This window comes from Buteo buteo, chromosome 22, assembly GCF_964188355.1.
Source record: "Buteo buteo chromosome 22, bButBut1.hap1.1, whole genome shotgun sequence".
In the NCBI taxonomy this organism is placed as follows: Eukaryota; Metazoa; Chordata; class Aves; order Accipitriformes; family Accipitridae; genus Buteo; species Buteo buteo.
The window spans coordinates 20,165,936-20,191,616 of NC_134192.1; the positions used below are offsets into that span (position 1 = coordinate 20,165,936).

The window sequence follows — 25,681 nt, forward strand, 5'->3', positions numbered from 1 at the left end:
TCAGCCCTGTGACATTCAATGCCCTCAAACACATGCCATGCAGATATAAAGTTGCACTTCTAAAGGAGACACGCTTTAAAATGTGAATGTTGAGCACATCCTGATTTTGATCTCTGCCAGTTCCCCATCTTCTAAATCAAACAGCCACTTAATGATTGCTGTGGTGGTTTATATATACGTGATTCATGGGCGCACTCTCAGGAGGTCATCGGAAAGGTTGGCGTTTCACAAAGTGGTACAGTACCGTAGTCAGCCATTACATTCTCCCACCTACGTACAAGCTAATTTGATTAAAGGTAGAAGATCAATCAAACTCTATTGCCTCAGAAAGATTAATTACCTCAGCACTTTCTGAATTAATTATTACTGTTCAGCCATGGGGATAGAAAAACCCAGTACACTAGAAGTAAAAGGACCCAACGGGCAAATGTGGTAGACTGGGATGTATTTTAGCCCAAGATTTATTATCTTTAACTAATGACAGTGTCTTCCTTTTGCACTCAAATCAGACCCAAGCGCTACAGTGTGTTTATAACTCAGCAACAACCGAATTAAAATATTAACGTTACATTTCGACCTTATTGCGGAACTAAAAGCACACAAGAAGAGAATAAAAAAAATGAAAACACCATTAAAGAAAAATAATCGTCTATACTGGCAAGCACTCCTAGCCCCAGTTTTCGGACAGGGGACAAGACACTTACAACTTTGTAGTTTTATTTTTTTCTTGTGCCCCAGCATGAGGTCTGAAGTCCAGCTGTCAGAGCAGTCTTATTGATGATGTTTAAAGAGTATATTTCAGGGACTGCGGAGTTTCTGATTATCTGACAAGTCAGCATGGCAAAAAATGCAGCCATTTTCCCCGGGGAGAGCAAGCTTCCTACCTTCAGCTGTCTGCCGTCCGTGCGCAGCACTGACCATTTCTTCTTCACGACAACACCAACGGGATTTACAGGACCCTGTGAGCCGTCACTAAGGTTGGGTTCTCTCAGCACTCGGGGACGGCTGGGCTGGCAGAATATGTACTGGTCCAGTGTCCAGCCCAGGGCTGGAACTGGAAGCCAAGGGCTAACGCAGAACCGAGACTCAGCAAACATGCTCACTGACAGCTTTTGTATTACCAACCTAGAAAAGGGACCTCTTGGATCACAGACTAGATTTGCTGCTATTATGGAGGGTGATTTATTTGCCCTTGTACAAATTTATCAAGCTTCTCTTTAAAACCACTTAAGCATTCTCATTTCCTGCTTCTATACTGGCTGTGAAGCAACCCAGCGCTTCATTTTGGCCCCCGTTCTCTGCTATTACTTGAGAGCAGTCCTAATCCCCAGCCAGCCTTTACCTTGCAGTTTAAACAGGCCAATATAAATTCCTTTTTCTGTATATAGGCATTCCATTCCCTTGTTATTAATAATATTTCTTTACACCTGTTTCTCATGTGAGTTCACCTTTCTTTAATGTGGGAAGCCAACATTATTCATAATAGGCCAGTCGTGGTATCATCAATGGCTTGGGGTTTGGGGTTTTGGGTTTTTTTCCTTTCTTTTTTCCCCCTGTACTAGGAGCAACCCAGGATTTTTTCACAATCACATTAGGTACTGGTGATTTATAGTTTATCTTTGTAATACTCAGTTGTTTGGGTTTTTTTATGTCATTTTCAGCTGGTGATTTATATACTAGTTACATACACCCATTCCTATGAGAAAAACTCTTAGCTATTAGATTTCATCCCACTGCTATTACTCCAAATCCTTAGCAAAATCCAATTCTTGTGCCATACACACCTCCTCCTCTATTTTCAGTGATGCTTGGCTTTGAGATAGCAGAATATTTCATTGACACTTTACTGCTTTTTAATGCCAAACTCATTAATGAAGTCATGATGGAGATTTTTACATTCTTGTATTAATCTGTCTTTTCCTTCTTAATTACCAACGTTCTACCTTAGTGTCATAATAATAGTTATTAGTTCTTAAATCTATACAGACTAACTATACATGTATTCCCCAATATTAAAAATGCATGTCATTGAAGTGAGGTAATAGAGCAAACCAGTACTATTCCTGGGAAACCTACGATACCATTTCTTGTTTTATGTTTACGTATATCTTAGTTTCTTTTCTTGTAAAATTTTTCCTGTAGTGAAGCCTGACTGAGCACTTTTTTTTCTTGACACCTTGTCTCTTAGAATTACAGAAAAATAAGGAAAACACTATCAGTTTTGATATCCTGGGAGGAAGATTATCTCCTCTCCTCCACATGAATGCACTGAACCTGCTCTGACTTTTAGTTCCATTATCATCATTCTTCATCAGCCTGTCTTTGCTCTCATCAACATCATCCTTATCAAAAATTAAGGCAAGGTGAAAGTGTTCTTTTAATTTTGGGGAAGAAATATATGCTATCGTTAATCATGAACAGATGTCATCCTTGCAGCAAACCTCCTTCTTATGTGGCTAAATACCATAAGATTACAGTCCTAATTCTTCTTAAGACTAATTCTCTCGAAGTCTGATGATCACTTAAAGCCAGCATAAGTTTTGCCCCAGCTACTCATTCACTTGTTTGCTGTCCACAAATAGTGCCTCACGTAACGAATGGAATTGGGGAATTGATCTGTTTAAAAATAACTTCCCCGCTGCCCCCAGATTAGGTTGAACCCAGATGAATTCCTCCATCCACTTCACCCAAGCAGCTCTACAACTGCTTGTGCTGCCACAAGAGAAGGTGCAATTGGGCGACGCAAACAAGCAGCTGTAGACACCTCTGGCAACACCAGCTCAAAGTGACCATGAAGTTCCAGCGGCTATCAGCTCGCCTCTTGGCCATCCTTTCCTTAGCTCTACACCTTCTGATTTTCAGGACAACTTTCTTGGCTTATTGGTCACTAATTCATGTTAAATATCCTTATCAAGACCCCCTCTCCTTAAAGACGCCAGTTTTCTCCTATTCAGAACCCTGAAAACTCAGTGTCATTTGCCTCATTAACTAGTCCTTTAATTTGCAACTAGCTTTGTCTATACTTCCATTTTGTTTGTACAAAATAATTACAATTGATTAATTGGAGATTACTTTCAGGTTTTCTGGCCTTTTTTTTTTTTTTCCCCCCAAAGCTGCAATCATACTCCTCTTAATCTGTCCGATTTCTTAGCTGAACTGGGCATATTCTACATTCTCCAAATAAAAGTAAGAAAAATAATTTTATTCTTTGAAGAAAAAAAAAAAAGCCAGATTGTTTTGATAAGGCTATAAAAACAGGTGAAGCACAAAAATTTGCTATTAATATGTTACACATGTATTAAATAACCAAGCATAACTGATGTTAACACGTACCTTTCAACCCCTTTGGTCAACACCACTGCTTGCAGCCACTAAGTGGGCACCATTGAGAGACAGTTTGCTAGGGAAGTTTACCCAAAGAGAATTTGTTACTTTTTCTCTATGTTTGTAGTGTGTTTTGTATTTAAACATAAAATGGGGGGCGGGGAGAAGGTAGTATGGTTAAAATCCTTAGCATAGGGACTTACTGGAGCATCCTTATTAGTTTGAGCAATTTATGAGCAGAAAATGTATGAATACTGCATACATTAGTGCTGTTCTTAAGGATAACGTTCTCTACAAACCTGTATGCATTTTTATATTACTATTTACCTAGTGTGACAGTTTATTGGCATGTCTTCCTTACGATGCATCTACCACACTGCACATTATGCTTTTTTGAGAAGGCAACTAAAGTAAGAGAAGACAAATCATTTTAAATAGCCTATTTCTAATTTTAATTAGTACAGTCAATTAATTTTAAAGGTGTACATATAAATTGCTCATAGTTTTCTAAACACTATATTCTTACAGTTATTCTTTCCCCCTTGCTTCAGTCCTATATTGGATGTGAATTTGTAAGGCTTCCTCTCACCAATATTTCTCAGCTTTTGTTATTTTAAGTTATGCTCATCTTTTTCAGTGTTTTGTAATAAATGCTTTGCTATTGCTAATAAATGGAAAGTTTCCAAAATACAATAATTTCCAATATTAGAGAAACAAATAAAACCTAAGAACTGTATTCAGGAAAAACAAGTGGGAGAAAACACTTTTGAATATATCCCTGTGTGATGTGGCATCTGTCACTGAAGTTGTTTCATCCCAACTCTGCATCTCCTTGGTAGGCAAAGGTGAACTAGATCACCATCAGATGATTAATCAGGCTTAATGTTTTAGACAGTCTTTCAGATTAAGACAGGTCAGGTATTAAAGATCTCGGGATAGAAAGAAGGCCATGCTTATTCTGTGGTATCAATTCTACTCAGATTATCTGACTGTATATTCCTTTCTCTTTTCACATTAACAACATTTTTATCCATGAAACGAGAATAGAAACACTTTGAATATATTATGCCACTCCAAATTAGATGAAAAAACCCAACAAACAAAAACCCAGCAGCATGTTTGTAGAGGAAACTATCAATTCAGAATGGTTTTCACTATTTCACTATTGACTAAACATGTCACACCTGCACAAGTGAACAAAATAAACTTTCATATATCAGCACACAAGATATTTTGGTTGCTCTTACCTACAGTAAGTCACTTTGCAGCAGTATACTGAATAAAAATATGCAGTGGATCTTCTCCTTCTTTTTTATTTAGATGTATGACAGCACACAACAGACATCTATTTATATCTGCTTTTTTCCTGCCACTAGATGCTGCCATTAATATAAGCATAAAACACTAAAAAGAACTGCAAACTATGCTTTCTGCACTGTAAGCATCACACTATATTGTGTGAATTAAACTGTTTCAATAAGATACAAGTTAGAAGGGCAAAAATTCTTCACATAACAAATGCTAGTTAAACGATGATTTCAAGTTAAAACTGAACTGTCAGGTAATTAGACAGGTGACTAAACTTTCTTCAACTTCACACTTGAAGACATCAGATGCCTGCTTAGTCTCCACTAGGTGATAGGTGTCAATGATATTCAGATGTCAAAGCTATATTACTTTTAGGGCAACATTCTAGAAGAGTCATGATCCATATTTCTTCTGAAATTGCAAAAACCGGGCTCAAGAAGCGCTGCTAAATCCAAAACCTGGGCCTCTTGGTAAATGGCAAGACAGGATCCACATGCCCGTTTTAACAACTCCTCACACACTAGGTCCTGTCCCATACTCTCTGCATGAAAGCGCCCAAATACTGATTTCATGTACATCATGCTTACTTCAGTAACGCATAAATATCAGAGTCACAAACGACAAGAGAGAGCTGGAAAGCGAGTTCAGATCATGAGTATGCATAGCAAAAGCAGCAAATGCAATACATAACTTGATATTTTCTTTCTTTGGGGGTATATTTGTAGCCCTTTAGAGACTCGTTCTGTGAAGAATTCACTTTGACTGCCTAGAATATTCTTAAGGGTATATTACAACCTCAAATATATAAACACAAACAAAAGCAAACGATGAATAATGTTTTCAACGCAACATTCAAAACCTCTGATGGTTCTTGTCAGCTGTCTATCAGCTCAGAAAAGAAAATATTCCGGCATTATTTCAGGAACCATATAACTTTACAAATTTTAAAAAGTCTGAAACTGAGGATCCCCAGTTAATAGTTTATGAACTAAAAGAAAAAGAGAGCAGACAAGTCCCTCAGCCTCCAGTCTCGGGCAGCACAAGGCAAAGGCAGCAGTGTGATTTCCAAGAGCCAGGCTGAATTTGTCAGAGCCAGCTCAGAGTCAGAGGTAATGCTCTCTGCTGGATGCTGTATTTGCCAGTGCAGAGATGTAAGTACCTTCTCACAGAGCTATTTCAAGTGCATAGGACTTACTAATTCATTCTTCATGATACACTAAAGCAGCTGAAATACACCTTTCGGGCCAAGTTTTGCCCAGAACAGATGTATTTTCAAATCACTTATTAGGCCACTAACAAGGCCTTAGAGGCTTACACACATTCAGGTGTCTCTTTATCAATGGCACAGTTCAATTTAATCCAGATAAAGAGCCCCTGGACGATTAACAGTTGACTAAAGTACAGAGGAGTCTCCAACTGGCCATCACGTCAAGGCAGAGAAAGCAATGCCAGTACTTGTAGCTTTAGCGTGGTCCTGAGCTCATATTGATTTTGCTTAACTGTTTTCAATATCATAAGAAGCCAGTGGTAACAGCAGAAGTAAGATGACAAACTCTTTTGCAATTATTACTACATACCATAGCTGCTCTCAAAAGACAAATCAAGAAACCCTTATTTCTGGAGACTGCAGTGTCGTCACAGACCTACTCATCATCCCCAGGTTTTTCCTGTTAAAAAACCCTACAACGCGCAGTAGTGTTGGATAGGGAAACCATTAAAATGCGTAAACTCCCTCAGCACAGTATTTATGACCGTAAGGGCAACAGTGTTAACCTCATCAGAAAGCGTATAGCACAGCAGATCCATAAAATACCAGGTCATCCATAAACTCTCAAGCTCAAGAGTGTTTTATTTCCAGACTTTGCATTTTTAGAAATGCAGAGCTTCTTCGGCCACATGAAAATCAACGTTCAGTTTTTGTAATTGCCCACGTTCGATACTGAAATGATTTAACAACTAAGAGGACCAGAGTTCATCACTTACTGGACTCCGGGTCCGAGTTGCCGTCTCCTTCTGTCCGGCTGTTGGGTGAAGCTTGCTCATAGTACTCCTCCTGGGGGAAGCCGAGGGGCAGAGGGTGCGACGTGCTAGCACCGCTCGTGGGTTCGTGGTCTCCGAGCCCGCTGTCACTGCAGCTTTCCTGGGAGCCATCTGGTAGGTGAAACGTGACACGGCGCTGAGGCTACAAGGAAGGAAGAAAATTATATGGTTTCCACTACAGTATCAGTAATTGCTTAATGCAAGCAATTTAGGAAATGTATTATTTCAGTTATCTGCTGAAGACGCATTATCTAGAGTTGTGCACAATTTCAGGCTTTCATGAACAGGCAGCCTGCTTTCAAACCCGCTTCACCTGACAGCACTGCTTTCTTCTATTTTTTAAAAATGTAAGCCCTGATGCAAAATGAAAGACACCTCAAACTAAAGAGATTCTGTCAGACTTCACAAGTCTTTGGATGCCTTTTGTATATTGACTTGGAGATTTCAATCACTTTTTGAGGCTCAATTTATTTCACTGCTCAGTTTTCTAGTTTTCAAAAAACATTTTCTTTCCCATTAAAAGCTGTTCCACACTTTTGGGCCTAAAAAATGTGACACACTTCCAATGTTGTTGAATTCTTCTGAGGCAGAGAAAGAACAAACACTAACAAGCCTTATGTATTGAAAACAATTTTAATAGATTTTGCACGTCCGTTAAACTAATTAATTAAAAGTAGATTCCACTACTCTCCTTCAGACATTTCATTATGACCCCTTTCACTTCTGTTACGCCACAGACCTGCATCTTAACTGTAAAAGGCTGGAAGCTGGAAAACAGCGAGGTGAGGAAGGAGAGCATCACAGCACAGCTATTGAAGGAAGGGCCACGTGAAATGAAGCACCTGATGCACCAGGCACAGGACAGTATTTTCATTACCTAAGTGACTCCGCGTGATTTAGGAGCTGAATAACTGAAATGTAAATCTATCCCAGTATTAAAAGAAAATAAGAACAAAGAAATAGGCAGCTCTCCTGCTTATTTCCATGTGGTTTGGAAACATGTAACATGAAGAGTCAAAAAAACCCCAAAATAACAATTTAAAACATTCTTAGCCTGATGTTACTCAAAATTCCATTTGAAGGGCAAGGTAAAACTTTCCAGTTCCAGAACTGCTGGGATTAGCAAAGCTGGAGATCAGATTTTTGATGCAATTATGCAAAAAAGTATATACCGTGTTTATAATACAGCAGATGCTGTCAGAAGTCCCTAGATATTTGATTCCTATAGGTGATGGTGTTGAACACCATCAGTTATATTAAGTTTTTGCTAAAAAGTTAAGTTCCCCTATTTTTCAAAATCCCTTTTTATCACTGTGACATTACTACATATGCCCACAGCTGCTGTACGGTGTGGTACAGCCAAGAAAATGGCAAGATCAACTTTACCTATGCAATTCCTGACAGATGTGAAAACTCTTCTTAAAAGCTACCAGTAAGAAATTCACAGCTTTCCCAGAAAATCTGTTCACTATTGCTAATGGAGAGGTTTTCTTCTAATGTCTAGCCTGCCTCTTGCTTGTTACAAAATAAATCACTTCTTCAGCCCCATCCATCATGGTCTGGTTATTCCCACTCATCTTTCTGGCATTTGGCACTTTAGTCTACTTCAGAATAAACAGACCTTATTATTTCAATCTGTCGTGTGTCTTCTGATATCTCTTACTGCTCCCCCCTGCACACGTACTCACACATGCTGCTCTGCGCACTGCTCAAAACTCGTTACGGAGCTTCAGCTGAGATCTTTAAAGCGTGGAGTAGAGCAGAAGGATCATTTCACATCTCCTGCAGGCTCCACTACTGCTTTGCCTTTTTCATGGCAGCGTAACACATTTTCCTTGCCAACCACCATAATGCCCAGCTCCTTTTCTAATGATGTTTTGCTAGTTGTCCCGTTTCTGGTTATTGCCATTGATTGCTGGAGCCTAAGTGCGGCACTTTGCATTCATTCTTCCTGCCACTCTGTTTTTCCAGATGATTTAATCTGCTTATCATCAAGTACACTTTGCCTTCCAGTCCTACTTTCCTGTTTACCAAATTTGCAGATTTTAGACTCTCCCTCATTAGGCAGATCTTTAAGAAAAATTGGAACAGATCAAGCCAAGACATCAGTTGAGCTCTGGAAACCTGAACACAGAATGACTTCCCATCGCACAGGATGGAAAGGGGAGAAGACATCCCTGCTGTGACTGCAGGAGAAGCCTTACAGACCACTGGAAAAAAATTCAGATGGTGAAAGGTTCACGGCTAACACCCCCCCACCCCCCCCCCCCCATGCATTTTTGGTGTCACCAGAAGAATCTTATTATTTCACTCTACAGCGAGCTGCCTGCAGCTGCTCCCAGGGCTCTCTGGAAGGGCAGCTGGGACAGTGGTCCTGCTCCTCCCACCGGCTGTCTGAGCGGTTTCCCACCACAGATGGGTGGACATACATGGAGTGTCTCTGCACAGTCCAAAAACCAGATGGATCCACAGAAGATACTGATACAACTTACCCTGTTCCACTTCTTAACCATCAATTGCCTCTCAGAGCCCTATTCATACCAGCAGTCTCAGCTGACTCTTACCTGAAAGTCCAAACAACTGAAGTTTTGTGGAGTTGATCCAGTGAAAACATTCCTGTCATGTTTCTGATTTACTCCCCGCATGCAAAACTGCACAGACATACAGCTACCGCATGGGGAAATGCAATGTACTGTTTCTTTGGACTTAAATGAGTCTGCTATTCACAATACCTATGAAAAATCAACCCTCATTGCATAAACTGTTTGTAAAACTGCATATTTTGTGAGGTTTACATTGCCTTCGTGCTGTCTCCTGTTGCATGTGCTGTTTCGTACTCATGCTAGGATGTATCTTCTCATCGCCAAGTTACCCATGAATCTTAAGAATAAAGTATTCTTAAAACATTATTAGCCCAAATTTTAGTGTTAGATACCAGTATTAGCTTTTGCAAATGGCTGGGAATGCAATGGTTACTATTATGTGCAACTAGGATTCACTAAGTTTAAACAAATGAACATTTCTTTTCATGGTTTGTCATCAAAATGCAGCAAAAGTTCTTAAGTAGATGACAGGACAGGAGACCAGAAAGTCACCAAGTTTTTTTTTTTAACAGCTTAGCCCAGTGAGAAAAACAAAGCCATACCCCAAACAAAATTAAAAGTCTCACTAACTGACCTTCACGTTCAGTAAAAAATAGTAAATACATAGATTGAGATGTTATTAGTAGGGAAGATAAAAATGATACAATTTAAAATAAACTGGCATCAGCTAAAGGTTCATGATTTTTAATTTGATAGTGTCCCTGAGTACGTCACACCTGATAATGCTGATGACAGAGCACTTTTGGAAGAATTTATCAAGATGAAAAAAACCCAGCTATTTCTCTACATGGCAGTGCTGCCATTTTCTTAATTCATGCAGGCATCAGACAATGATCTGGAACAAGTAATTCTAATAAAATTTTGCCAAAAGCTGGGACTTATCTTCTGTCACAATTATTTTGGAAATTTCCTCCTTGAGGCATTTAAATTTCAATTTATAAGATTACAAAATATCCTCAGACTCCAGCTGCTTTTCTATTTATCTCCAAAGGGAGTTAGCACTGATAGTAATAGAATAACAAGGATTATGGTTTGTTTTATTTATTTGACTGACAGTTAATATATTTTTTTCAAAAAGAGAGAAATGCAAGAAACCCCATTATGTATTCTTAGTGGATTCTGAGAATGCTGATGTAGGAACTTGTAATACAGACAATTAGACTGATAGGGGAAAATGAAGTGAAAATTTAAGGAAAAATGTACAGTAGTATATAGTTTCTCTGACATATTTAACGACATTAAATTACTCTTTATTGGAATGAAAAAAGGATTTTGCTTCCAGAGATGTCACGAACCCAGACACAAATTCTGTCAGAGGTCTCATACGGCATCCACTGCATTTTGTAAAAGCAGTGTGTGTCTGGAGGGATCAAATTATCTCAGAAAACCGCAAACCTTTTACTCTCATTATTGAAATTTATATGAAGACTGATCAAAGCCCCAAACTATTCTGTGTTCAATCTTTCACTACAATAATTAGACTGTGGCAGTGGGAATAATAAAAGATGAGTCTAAGTAAATAGCTTTGGATACATTGAAGGGATGATTTCTGGAATTATACACCAGGGGTTAGCCAATTTATAATCAAAAACTGAAAAAAGGTAATAGAAAAAGCAGCAGATATCAACTGAGGAACATTAAACTATTAACCTTATTATCTTCATTCACTGAAGCAAATTAGTATCCTTTTAAAAGGAGATCATAAAGAAAAAATACCACTGTTTAATTTATGTTTAATTAATTATATTATTTAGATGATAATTCTGTTTTAAAACAGACCTTATTTAGGAGATGTAAGATAGCATAAAAGAATAGGACTACTTCAACATTTTTCTCCACTACTAGCAGCCAGTGAATAAAGAAGTAGTCAAATATATTTTTATTTCAAACGTCAAAATCTAGTTTTGCTATTAATATTCATTTTCTCAGTTGCTTATGTCTTTCAAATGCTAGGAAGGTATGAAACCACGCAACAACTACCTTCAGTTATGACCAGTTGTTCTGACCAGTTGTTAAAGACAATCCCTAATCAAACTATCATTTCCAGCTCAAATATTTTTATACTCAACTACCACCTTTTGTTCCCAAATGACAATCTCTTGTTCCATATGCTTTGATTGAGACACACAGGACCCAGCTACTATCAATGTAAAATTCTCAAAATAACATGAAAACAAACAGCTTGAAAGGATCCAACTGCAAATCCAATGGGAAACACATTTTCGCATTAAAACTGAAGAAGGACAAGCTAGTATTTTTATTTTTCTTTTCCCTAAACTTAGTAGTGTACAGCATAACTATTATGGCCCAAATGGTTTCTATCAACTGTTTTATAAGTCTGTATTTCACACACTTATTGCAGCTCACAGCATTAAATCTAAGATCTTACTATGTTATGTTGATTACTTTGTAATGGACAAAATATACAGTGCAGCTCATTATCATTTTTCACTCAAATTAGACTAACTTCTAAATTTTTACCAGCAGTGATCTGTATTTTCTTTTGGAGCATCTATAAAGATGCTGAACACTCTTGGTCACCGTAATTACACACAACTGATCACCTAACAATGAATCACTATTGTTATCACCTTTTATAATTTAGCAGTTGTTTTTTTATAATTTCTTCAATATGGCCTGCAGTGATCCTGCACAGGACTGTTGGTTGTTTGTTTGGGTTTTTTTAAAGATGAAAACAGTGGGCTTGTCTGCTGGGGCGAAGGGGAGGAGTGGTGTGCATCAAAGTGACAATATCCAGCCGATTTCAGAAGTCCAAGCTTAGTGGACATTAAAATCAGTATTTCCCTATCTCGCATGAAAAAGTAACACCCCCAACTACTGCCAATACCATTAGCCTTAACTGTCATCTCGTACAGATCAAGCTTGTTGAACAAGCTCTTCTTTTTATTGAACAAGTTCAGCTGTATCAGCTACTGTCCTATCTTTATTGATTGCATCCCTTTCAGCTTCTGATTTTCTCTAAGTTTGTCAAATCAAACAGACCTACTGTTTTCCCAGTTTACCGTATTTATCCTTTTACATATTGGCAGAACATTACATTTTCAGCCATTTAAAACTTCAGGAATCCAATATAATCCTTTTGACATTCTTGTTATAAACTCATCTAGTCCTCCTGATTTAATATCATTAACATTAATAACTGGTATCTTATAGCCTCACTAATTACTAATGGAAAATTCAGCATCTGGCTTCCTTCTAAAGAAGAGAAAGCTTTGATAAATGCTTCTACTTTTCCTCACTATGATTAACAATCTAACTGTTCCATAGTAGTACGAGATATGTAAATAGTTTTAGGCTTTCACTTATTATTGATTTAAATAACTCCTCCCACTTTATTAATTTATTTAGAAGCAGGAATCGTAATCTATTACTTTCAAAAAGACAAGTAAAAGCTTGGTTGACTGCCCAGACAAATGCAAATTCAATATGGATGATTATCCTAGACAGATTTGTAGTTTTTCAATGAAAGAATTACTACCTCCACAGCAAAACAGTGGAACAGACAGTGCCCCTTCACCTGCTCAAATGGAAATTACTTAAAATTGTCAGATCTTGTAGCTGGATTCACTCACACAAAGAGTTGGCTCAAGTTATGACAAATAATCTTGCAAGACTATCTCGTAACTCTACCACACTCACTTACTCAGGGTGCCTTTTTAAAATCATACTTACATGCCCCTACAGGCATTTCTTGCAGGCATGTAAAACTGCACCTAACTGATAAGTGAAAATACCATCTTTCAGCTATTGCAAAAGAATCATTCTGTGAAACCCTTTTTCACGTGGGTAAGCAACAGAAATTTTTTTACCACCACCTGCTTTAAGAAGCAAATTTTCACTGATGCCATTTTTCACCAACGTAACTAGAAGCTAAGCCCACACTCCCATCTTCCTCTTGTGGCACAGAGGTCATGGAACAAACTCATTAGCCAAATCATCGCTGAACAAAACCGCTATAAACCTGGAACTTCATAAATTTGGGATTAACAACCTCAGTAGGTATTTATTTTCAGATTCTAATCCTCATTGTGCCAAAGAATATATCTCATATGACATTTCCCAGCAACATTTAACAATTAACTTGTATTTTTTTGAGCTTCTTGAAATAACAACAAAGAACTGAAATAGAAAAAAAACAAATAAAATTGAAAATAACATTTAAAGCATGTCAAACATTTTATTTAGCTTTTGAAAGGCAGTTATTGTATGCTAACTAGATGTCAAAATGATAGCTGAAAGCATGCTTTTTAAAGTTTAATCCATGTAAGTCTTCAATTTGACATGTGATTAAATAAAAATTACACATGAAAGTTGCACTATGGCTGTGCTGTTGCTGAGGTTGAAAAATAGGAAAGTCTCAACTGATTTTTTTTTCAATATGTTCTTCACTTTCTAGGTTATCATCTTTGATGTTATTACCTTGAATGCTTGACTTCTGATAGGCAAAGCCATTTTAGTTAGAACATAATCATAAACAATAATACAGAAACATTTTGGCAATATTTGAGATCACTTCTGACCGCTGGCCCAACAACATGGATCTTTTTTAGCAGAAATATTGATTTGGTGTTATTACAGTTGTGAATATTTCTTTTAAAAGCAACACTATTGCTTACCTGGTGTTTTCTTTGTGTTAATACCGAAATAGAACAGATCTTACAATTTCACAAATGTACATAGCACTCTAGCTCGAATTTCATTCTGTTAATTTATACATTTCAGTTCTGGCTCAGATAAATAGATTTCATCTTTCTTCGTGAGTAAGGTGTAGATTTATGGAATAATAAATGTTGTTCCAGTGAATTACTCCCTGACCCCCAGCCCCTACTTTTGCATCACAGCAGTCAAGGCTAACCCATTAAGTTCAAGCATGATGAGGTTATTAGAGCTAGAGAGACCTGGAAGAAATCTCAAGAACCTGATTCAATTTCCATTTACGTTTTTTTTCTATTCAGTTTTTCATTTAAAGGTCAAACCTTTCTGAAGCAATACACATGCGTATAACTTCACAAGCCATCACAAGTATTCACTTGAAGAGGCTTGAAAATGTGCCCTATCACTTCAAACCAATAAATGGAGCTATTCTTATTAGCGTTTCCCAGAAAAAGGGACTTTCATCTAATTTTGGTTCTTTGGGTTGAAAGTGTACTGAAGTTAGAAGAAAAACCACAGACACACACTTTTAGTAAGACATGCTCAAGGAGTATTCTTAAATACTCTTAACACAAGTAGTTGTGTATCACTTCAGTTGTAGTTCACCCCATAAAATAAACCTTGGCTCCTCAGGACTTTTTCCTGCAGGTGTGGATAGGACATCTGAGCGGGATGGTTATCAAGCAGTTCCTGTGTAACACAGACACAGAATAATAACCTTACATTTAATATTCACATAGGTAGTTGTCACAGGTGAACTCATTTTGTTATGGTTTAAAAAAAAAAGTGCACAAATTAGGGCAGAGAGCAAGTCTGAAATATAAGCTTAGAACCTGAAGAGGTTGAGGTACCTCTTGAATAAAGAGATAGACAGATCTCCTGAATTTCTTCTAGAAAAAAGCCCCAAATTTTTGGATCCAAAGGTTTCTAGACTACATTTCCTCTAATTTTGATATCATACACAGTAGCCCTCAAAAGCCATGGGGACCACCCGTTGCTCCTGGCCCCCAGGGAGCAGCCAGCCCTTGCTAAACCCTGACATAGTAAAGCAGCAGGTTTTCTGCAATATCTCCCTAAGAAGAGTCAACATAAAAATTAAAAAAAAAAATTAAATTAAAAGTGAAGGGCCTTTTAAAGCAAGTAGAAAAGCAGCTATTTGGCATGTCACTATCTCACTGCATTCGTTATGACAGCACACCTTTGTTATGACAGCATTTAGTTTGTTATAGCAGCAAATCTATAATGTTTGATACCAAGTGTTTGATTCACTAGATTGGGAACTGGTGATAGTTAAAATGGAAGGATAAAACTAATATATTTTATGCAGCTGTCAAAAAAAGCATCTTGCTCTTTCTGGAGAAGAGAAAGAATAGACAAGAAGTTACCCTTTTACCCAAAATGGGCTCTCAGGAAACTCAAGACTTACTTGAGTGCAGTGAGATCATTCTTTTCTGCTCTCTGTATCAGTATTTGCTTCCAACATTTATCTTTTTGGCCTTTAGCAAATATCCTTTAACCATCTAGATTACCCATTCTTAATTTTAAATGTACAGTGTGTTTGCCATCTGAGGTCACCTAGCTGAAGTACATTCTCACGGCAACTATAATTAGTCCACCTTTAGGTGAAATGGTTAAGGAAAAGGCAAGAGAATACAAAGAAAACCTGCTGGCCTGTGTAAAATAAAGCTGTAGGCAAAAATTTACAAGCAGTGATGCAGTTCATGCTGTATTTCCTTTTACAAAGTAAAATTCCAGCGTTTCAGTATGGAAACTTTTACCAGCATTATGCTCTTTAGTGCACTCCAGTGGTTCAGGACAATCTTCCCTGGATGAAGAAAACTTTCCCCCGAAGAGGTACCACTCAGAAGAATCCAAGAAAGCTTCCAGGGTCAAAACATGTATCCTGAGATTGCCTTTCCAATTGTCAGATAAAAGTTTTACTCTCAATGTGAGAAGTTATTCCATATACTTAAAGAAAGGAATTTTTCACTGGTACACTTTGCTTTGTTTCAATCTTTGGCTATTGTAAATAGGAAAGGTGCTATGTGGTAAATGCCATGGTGAACGCTGTTGGAATACTTTGGTTTTATTTCAAATATTTGAAATACCCATTTTTCTCTCCAAGAAAAAAGGATTATGTTTTATTTGATTAAAGTCAGAAATCTCCCATTTGCATCACTATTTTCAGACCTTATACTATCAGGGTGATAATAAGTTTTAGCTGTTATTTACAGCAGAATACATGAAATATTCAAAATTACTAAAGTGAGTTGAGCTACATGCTACTAACACATTCTTAAATGGATGCCTGAAATACCTATTTGTAAATGGGAAAAAAAATTAAAAATTGAAGTGCTGTATTACACCACTGATACCAACCTTCGCTCCTACAGAGAGACGTCTCTGCAATCATCCTTTCGGATAATCAGAATATGTAACTGCCTTTCAGAATGCACCACTTGTGTAATTTTAGTAAAGCAAAACATAAAGCCATTAGCCTTCCCATATTCCTTAAATCTTTCTAGCTTATTTTCATATTCAGTGCAGCCATTCTTTGGGACTATTAAGATTACTTACTTATCTTTCTTCACAGAGCAAAATATACAATACAAATTACCGAAGTAATGCAGCATATGTTAGTTTGCATAAAGAAATACTGCAGTTCTGGGCAAGGGGAACCAAGGGACTCCAGCTGAAGTCTGAGGGAAGTCACTTGCTCCCAAAGCAAGCCGAGAGCTGCTGCCTGCAGCCGAGAGCAGGCGACCTGCCTGCCGTCAGACCCGGCTGCCCCGATTCCAACGCGGGCACGACCTACAGCCGTGGGATTTGTGCGCCGAAACCACGACGAGGGTGCAAAAGCTGGGGAGCGGAGCTCTAAGTCAAGGTCTGCTTTGGCGAGGTCGAGGCGTCCGTCAGCGGGGAGCTGGCTCTATAAAGCGCAGACCTGCGACCTCGGCTCGCTTCCCTGACAAACGGTCACGGAGGCGAGCGAGCAAACAGGGGAACGCAAGCCGTGCACGGCAAGTAGAAACCGAGATAGAAGCGAAGCTGTTTACTCAGTAACTCAAAGAGTCAAGAGGAAGGTTCTCATGCAAAAATATATAAAGCATCAAGGGGAAATAGTAGAGAAGTTGGCAAAAGTGAGGAGCGGGTGCTTCCAGCGAGCCGCGAAGGTCGTCTCTTCTCACGGGACTGCCGGCTGCGTAGCCCGCACCGACCACACCAACTTTTTCCTTAAGAGAGACTTAGTCCCAGCCATTTACTGTATAAACCCCGAAATAACATTATTGCATACTCATAAAGAGCATAATCATGAGAAACAAAAGGGGCTGGGGAGGGAAGGCCCAAGGCACAGCGAATGCCACTTCTGCAACTCCCCGAGCCCATTCCGTGGCTACTTCTATTTCCTCACCTGCCACCCAGAAGATTAACACTGCTACCATCTTTCCTTCAGGATTATTCAAATTTCACGTAAAGCTCAGTTAAATCAGAGATAAATATCATTCTCCCTACAAGCCACACTGAACTTGCAGCCTATAAATCTGCAATACTTGTGCAACTCTGACACCAAGGAGATGATCAGGAAAGGCAACTGCTTGCTCGAGTTGATCCAGAAAAGCGTGACAGTGCAGAAATCCTTTGTAACATGCAGTCATACAAGAACAAACGCAAGGCTTTGGGTCCACGCTGTATTCTTACTGCTCGGGAGAAGGCATATTGCTGTAGATACCTGAGAACCAGGGAGGACCTCTGTAATAAACCATGCGTGTGGAAGGGTAATAACATTAATGTCAGCAGAGCTGGCATAAGGCACGCAGGCAACAGGGAGACGCTATGGGCACAGGTATCTCCCACCCACAGCTACACGTACACAAACACAGGCTTGCATTCCTGTATCAATTACACTATCGAATACTCATGGCAACTACCCTGGTTGCTCACCCTGAAACCATCGTTATGCATAAATTTTCCCAACTAAAGAATTCCATTGAATTCTACTCTTTAAGATACTTCTTAGTGTTTTCTAATTTTCGTTGGTGAACAGCGTCTGTGCTTTGCACAAAACAAAATGCACTTCACACATTTTCCAGGCAAAACATGTAAATACAAACTTGCAGTGTTAATTATGTTCTTTCTCCTACTGTTTTTAATTAATTTGACCTTTGGTCCTATTTTTGTCAATTCAGGAGGCATCTTGCAATCAGAAGAAAGCTACGGTGTAAATATTCTATTCTGCAAGTCACCAACTAAATGAGTAAGCAATGGAGGAAAATCTACAGCATGCAATTAGCATTATCCTTTTCATTATTTTTTTTTTACTTCACAGAACTCATTAATAACTTTTAGCAGGTAAAATTGAAGCTAGAAACCCTCCTACACCTTAGGCATATTATATTCTACCTTTGCACAAAAGAAATTCTTTTGATGTACTGGAAATCTTATTAATAGATTCACCAGAAAACAAGCATGTAAGCTGGCAGAGGCAATTGCAAGAGGTAAAATGAATGTAAATGACAGATGAAAGAAAATTTCCATGCCGTTCAGATCAATATAAACAAAAGTGCTGCAGCAACCACAGCACAGAGATGAAGGGAATTCATCAAACTTGTATTTCAGATTATTTGTCCTGTTCCAAATGCGCCCTCTGTGTTCCTGAGCTATGTTCTTCCTTTACCCAATTAATACTACATTAAGATGCTCTCCTGCAGGGGCTTTTTCCTTATGTTGCCGAATTGAAGTTTTTCAGTGCACTCTGATATGGGAGGGGGGGCAAGCATAGAGAATAGCTTCTTGCTTCTAAATACTGCCATTTGGAAAGCCTGTAATTGCAGCACTTAATAATTTTCTAAATACTTAAGCCAGAATTAATTATCCCTGCTATTATTGCAGGACTATGGATCATATATTGGGTATGATGAAGAGAATGTGTGATAGAACATTTTATTGTACTCAGTGCATGCAGTGGGTGTGCAAGGCACTTAAACTATTAGAAGCAACAGGCTTCTCTACTTCAATTATATCTCAGTATGATCATCAGATATCTACAGAATCAGCTTTGCTCATTTCGTGCTTTTTGTTGTTGCCTAATTAAACACTTTCAGGACCCTTCTTTACACCAGGGACTAATCATAATTTTAAAAAGAATCCTACTCTATTTAAAATCATATTGGTTCTTGGTGAAGAATTAGAGGAAGGTAAATGCTTATTGTTAAACAGCTTCCATTTCAACAGACTCTGAAACGCATTTTCATTAGTGGCCAGAAATCAAGGCACGTCATGAACTTCAGCAACTGCCTTTAGCAGAGTGAATGCTACAGTCTTTTGGCAGTTTTATATGGTGTCGAGGAATCAAAAATATCTGTAGCTACTATTACAGCTAATTGCCCACACTTGAAAAATCCCTTTCTGCGGAAGCTGGGTGAATGCAGGAGGGGTGGTGGGAAGGGGAGGAATGGCTCCACAACCGGTTGTAGTCGATTCAGCAGTAGAAATACTAACTGTAATGTATAAGACATTTAAACATTTTGAGATATGTAAAAAAGAATGCACATAAACATGGTATTTGCAAGGGGAAAATCAAAGCCACAAAGAGATGAAGCTTCACTTCCAGCACGCTGGATTCAGACCTTTGTGCAGAACACAAGCTAAAGTGACTTTGATCTCCTTCTAGAGTGTCGAAAACAAAAAAATAATTTCTTACAAAAAACAACCACCCCCTCTCTGAAAAACCAATGCTTGTCTGAGATTCCATGGAATAATATTAAACTGTTAGGGCAGGCTCATTGTTTGAAAGAAGGCTGGCAGCAAGGCTTTGGTTTCAAAGTATTTTACTGGGAAACCAGAAGTGAAGCAGCAGCCTGAAGCACGGCAGCTGACTCTTCCCAGAAGTTCAAAAGACTTGGGCTGTGTTGCCGTAGGTAGCTGAAGCACAGACAGAGATGTATTTACTAGAGAAATGTACTGTCACATCTCCGACGAACACGATGAAAATCAGTGCAGATTTCAGTCAGCGCTCATGTAGCAAGATACTAAATGCCATCATGAGCAGTGAAACAAAAGGGATCCAGAGCAACACTTTGTCCCTTTCACCTACATCTCTACAATTGCCTTTGAGACTCAGGACCACGCTATGTTCATTTATTTCATAACAGAAGTAACGACTAATGCCGAGAGTCTCTGATGAAAGAGATCAGGCAGCTGTGGAAGTCATTTCCCTGGTTGGGAGGAAATAATTTCCTCTTGTGTTATATGCCCTTGTGCTGGCTCACTGTAACCCCAGCCAACAAATTCGCTTTCTGCAATTGGTTATGTCCCTGCCTCAAAAGATATACCCCATTTTTTTCCCCACAGTTAAAGACTATAAATCCACTCTTCATACAGACTACAGTCTAATTCCCAACTGATTCCCCCGGGACGCACAGAAGAAAGAGAAGACAAACAACAACTACAAGAAGATGACTCTCCAGCTCTAATCAATAATTTGCCCGTCACTTCACAAGCACATCACCCCATTGGCATAACTCTGCAAAGTTCCTTATCAGTGATGTACTCTTACACTTGCTAGGTAGACACTAAGCATTTTTGCATCCCGTGGGTTTTGCATTTCAGTAAATCTCCTTCTCCCAGCAATACAAAAATGTACAATAAATGCCACAGACTGACAATAGATGTTAGAAATTTGAAGAACAGCCTATAGCGTAATAGTACTTTGCACATATATATCATTCTTTACTCAAATGGGCTTTAGAAAGATTAATTCAGTTTCAGAATAACAGAATAGAATAGACAGTTATTAAAACAGTTTACAAATGAACAAACCAAAGTACAAGCGGCTATGCCCTCTTGATTCTCATGACTGAAGGTTAGGCTAAGTCAATAGCAGAATCCAAAAATGAAATCAGGACTCCTGGACAGAAGGGACACTGTTAGGCAAGCTGTAATTACATTTTATGTTCTCCATCTAGCATGCGTCCCCAGAGAAAAAGCTCTTCTCTCTCAAAATATACCAAAAAAAGGTATTTATATTCCAATAAAGTGTCACGACTGCCCGAAATAGGGAATTACGCATGGACATTTCATAAGAATAATGCACATAAATACAAGCATATACAGCATCACTTAAAACCATATCAAAGCCAGACAATACACCACAAACCCAAAAGAAAGTGACTCAATAAAAACTGTTTTCTGACTAGTTTGGCCAATACTAGCGGGTATTCACTGAAGTGAGTGCTAATGCAGTCTGTTTCAATGGAGCCATATGGATTAAAAAATGCCATTAGCAACATCATCTAACACTAAACCTCTGCGAGCAAGTGAGAGAACAATAATGATCTTATCTGCTCTAACAAGACTGAAAAACTGGTGACTGCAGAAGATGCATTCTGCCAGATATTCCATCTGTGAGTAACAGCCCAGTTCATTAATGGAAATCTTCAAATTAGAGCCGAGAAACCCACGGCTAAGGACGGACTGCCTTGACAAGCAAAGTTCCTGCTTAAAAGCTCTACAGGTTCATGAGGCTTAAGACTGAGTCGTTACAATTATCTGCTATTGCTTTTAAATATGTTTTTTTTTCTTTCTTGTTCGGAAGGTGCAGTGACAGGAGTGCTCCTGCCAGTGTTTGCCACTCGCTGCACGAGAATAGTCTGAACTTTGGGAGGAGCTCTGAACACAGAGCCTGAAATCTGTCACATCTGAAAACTTACCAGCTCTGCAATGTAATGCAGAATTTAGATGAGAAGCATGGGTGTTCCTTTTAGCATTTAAGTCAATCCTACAATCTGCTCAGACTTTTAAAATGCTTCAAGGTAGTACCCCTATGCCCTGACAGATGCATTACCTACGTACGGCAGACTTGATCCAAAGCTCCCTGAACTACTTCTCCCCCAGCCCTACCTCCCTCCAAGTAACTGTTGGGTGAAGTGAATGATAAAAGACCCAATAAAATCCAGATTCAGAATCTAAGACATGGTAATAGCGACCAGTTTGAAGATACGCAAAACAGGGCTAAATCTTGAGACCCAACAAGCCATCACTGGCAAAACCAGACTTCCTCAGAAGAAAAGCGGACATTATTTAAAATTTTAAGTTTCCCTTCACAAAGGAAACATTACTAGATGCATATTCAGTGATTTTCCTACATCAGTCTTGCAATTTGATATTGACACAACTTGTATCAAAATATCAGAAGAAATAACGTTCTCCAGAAAATGACCATAATTTTTTTCCAGAAGACTCTCTTTAACCAAAGCCCTGCAACAAAGCAGCATTAGAGAGTTTCTCGAGGAACGCTAGCACAGAAGTTTCATGAAACTTCATTATATTAAATGAATGCTGAAATGTTTTATTGTTATTCATTTTAGAAACTCAAACAGAATATCAGAGCTCCGTTCAGCTCCAGGCTCACTCCGAATTTTTTTTTTTCATTTAATTTTTCAAGTTCCAAAGGCAGGCAGGCAGGGAGCTGCATTCAGCAGGAGGCGAGAGGAGAAGTGAGTGGCATGTATGAATTGGACATCTAGGTGAAAGCCTAATGGGGGATCAAACAGTAAAGCCCACATTTCTAATACCAGCCTAGAGCTAATCAAACAAAAACACAGGCAAATCGATGCAAATCAAAATCAGCCAAAAGGCATTATATCACAAACTAACACATCCATCTGCAAAGGTTTGATTTTGTCCGAGCTTACATCTCTTATAAGCACACTGCTACAGCTCCAGCCGCAAATACTCTCAAATAAGCAACTGAAGAATTAAAACATAGCAACACTGAAAGCGGTAACAGCAAATATACCTTAACAGACTACCTGTTTAGGTTGAATTATTGCATAGTTACCCAAACATTCTCCTCCATTTTAAACACCAACCTGTGGAAAACCTTCGACTAAAACCTTGCACTTCACCTTCCCTTAGCAACTGGCCACCGCAGAATCCTTGCTGCCTCCTGGATCAGAGTACGGCCGCAAAGAACTAATTCACCCCCCAGCACGTGTATGAAGCCGCTGCGGAGTCACGCTGCTGGGTATGATTTACTCAATAGGCTCGTGAAAACTGCTTTAGCTCCCACACCAGCATTTTTTTGTTTATACCATGTTCTCTTTTCATCTTGCCACAAACAGCGTGTGGATTAACCAGTTCTTCAGCTATTTTAAAGCTTTTAAAAAACAAAAATAAGCCCCCCCAAGAGAGCAAAGAGGAAAAAAACCCAACACACTCTTTTTTGTTTTGATTGTTCTGGGGTAATTTCTGGAAATGTTTAGTGATATTGTGGTTAAGTCCAAAACAGGAACCAGAATGGATCCAGCTAATTTGCAGACAGCTGAAGACACCATGCCCTCAGATTTTACTGTTCTGTTCATTCAAAATAATTATATTATTGTATGGAGTTTGACTTCTAAACTATTAAGAGGATACTCTTCATAATTCCTGTGAGAAAAACTAATTAAATTGGTTTTCTGAGAGTTTCAGTAACTGAAAAATATTGAAAAACAAATTGATTTTAGACATATTTTCAACCACAGTTGGCAGAGGTCTTGTATCTTAATGCAAACACATGAATAGATTTTTCTTTTTCTCTTTTGAAAGGATCTCTTACCAGGTGAAAGGTGATTTGTGAGAGTCATTTTGCTTTCAATTGCAAAACGCTCAGCTCATTAGGAATAATAAAATAAAAATTAAAAGGCCAAATTCTGCTGTTAATGACGGCTGATCACCACCTCCAGACTGTTCTTCTCCCATGGTCAGAATGCCGCACCACCCAGACAGGGACAGCAGGCGTTCGCCTCCCTGCTTCGGCTTTCTTCAAACAAAGGGACGCCACTGAATTAGGAGACTCCAACTAAAATACTTGGATACTTGTTGCTTGACAGGAAAGCGTAAGGCAGATTTTCTCTCTAATGAGACTGTTTTGCAGCTCCGAAATCCAGCACAGACACTACAGCGTGCTGCCTTACCTTCCACCAGTGCTGTAAGTGTACGTGTTTGCAGAACAAGCTGAAAACTTGATCGATTTACAGAGGTGAGAGAGGACCACACAATTAACTTCAGAAATGGAAAGTTGAAACAGTCAATGTCTCCTCAGTGCATGTTAACGTCTGACAAAGGTTCCCACTGAGATACCCCTACCGAAGGCAGAAGGTTCAATTATTGCAACTTATATTTTAAGTGTAATGATTTGCGTTATCCCAGCTAGCTTAAAACTTGAGTAAAACAATCAATGACTGTTTTCCCATCCATGAAAATAAAGCATTGGATGTGTTTTTTTTGAGGGCGGTTGTTTGTTTCTTTGTTTTATTTGTGGGTTTGTTTGTTTGTTTGTTTTTAATTTAAATTCACCAGAATGGAAATCCAATTTTCCGACCCTAGGAAGATATGTCCAAAGCCACTGAACAATAATACTGAGCTTCTGCACAAAACTGAAGCAAAACTCAGGAACAGAAGTAATCTTGAAAATGTGAAATTCAAAACATACTTTACTTTGGCTTTACATACTTCCACTTAAATGATTTAAAAAACCTCCGAAACAACAAAACCCAAACCCACTCTTTCTCCACATTTAATCCACATTACCATATTTGTATAGTAGTATTCTGCCATCAGAATAAATCCAAAGCTTGTTACTCTTCAGGTCAATACTCGTGCCCATCCCTCTGAAGCGGGGTTCCAGCTGTTGACAGCTAAACACAGACCCACTGCTTTTAGTCACTACTTTGCCAGGAGTATTTTCAGTCATATATAAACCCAGTAAATCCCTACAGACAGATCACACAAAATCTTTCAACACCGGAGTTGTGGCTATAATGTGGCATATATAGCACTATTTGCACACAAGCACACTCCCTCACTCTTGGGTATTTTGCAAGGAAGATTAATTCTTCCACACACAATAAAACTGCTACGATGCAGAAGCAGCATTACCATAAAACAGAAGCCATGAGGCTGGAGCTCCAGCAGTGCATCGGGAGGGTACTAAGCCTCACACAGGAGACCCAACGTTCCTTTGCTTACAAGACCCGAGTTACACCTGGAGATATTTTTAAGTTGCTCCATCAAAACTGAGCATATTCTCCCGTCTCTCCCAGGAGGAGAAAGAGTGTGAAAGAAGGTGACTGCACACCAAGAATGACTGTAGCAGGAAGAAAAATCACGTCGTCCCTAAACAATGTGTACGTATTTATCTCTTACCTGTTAGATGATTTTTGGTAAGAAAACAAATAAGAAAACAGAAATGGGGGTAGGGCACAACACTACCTTAATTTCTACCTATAAATTGCTTAAGTTCAAAAAGACATTTATCTTCCCTGATTAGGTGACATCTAGTGACACAATGGTCTGTGTCTATGAATAAAATATATTTCAGATATTCTGTTTCTCTACTGTGTTCTACATTTGACATACCTATATAATTTGTCTGTCAAAACCACAAAGCTTGCAGCACACTCTGTATGCCTGTGTGGATGGCATTATGGTAGGCCTTACAATAGGTAATGTAAATGTAATACTGAATTGTGGAATAGCATACAGCACTATTATACAAAATCCTGTTTTTAAAAATATCATATAACCAAATATCTTTCCTTTAAAGAAGGAAAGCTTTTAAAGAAGACTGAAAAAAAGAATGAGCTACCTCTTAATACAAAGAGTAGACAAATCCAAAAAATAATGACAACAAAGCTGCTCCAAGTAGTTAGCTGCTTCTCCTTTTCATTCCTCAGATGCACAAAGGTTGC

The 25,681-nt window shown here is 38.6% G+C and overlaps 1 protein-coding gene across 1 annotated transcript in view; it reads right to left on the reverse strand.

Moving 5' to 3' along the window:
• Positions 1 to 565: 565 nt before the first annotated feature.
• Positions 566 to 25,681, reverse strand: part of PCDH11X (protocadherin 11 X-linked) — a 376,686-nt gene continuing 351,570 nt past the window's right edge. Inside the window, exons 6-8 of the mRNA XM_075054565.1 lie at positions 6,616 to 6,814; positions 885 to 1,054; positions 566 to 589 (exon numbers count right to left, since the gene is read on the reverse strand). Of these exons, the coding sequence (XP_074910666.1) occupies positions 566 to 589; positions 885 to 1,054; positions 6,616 to 6,814 (393 nt within the window). The remainder of the gene's footprint in view (positions 590 to 884; positions 1,055 to 6,615; positions 6,815 to 25,681) is intronic.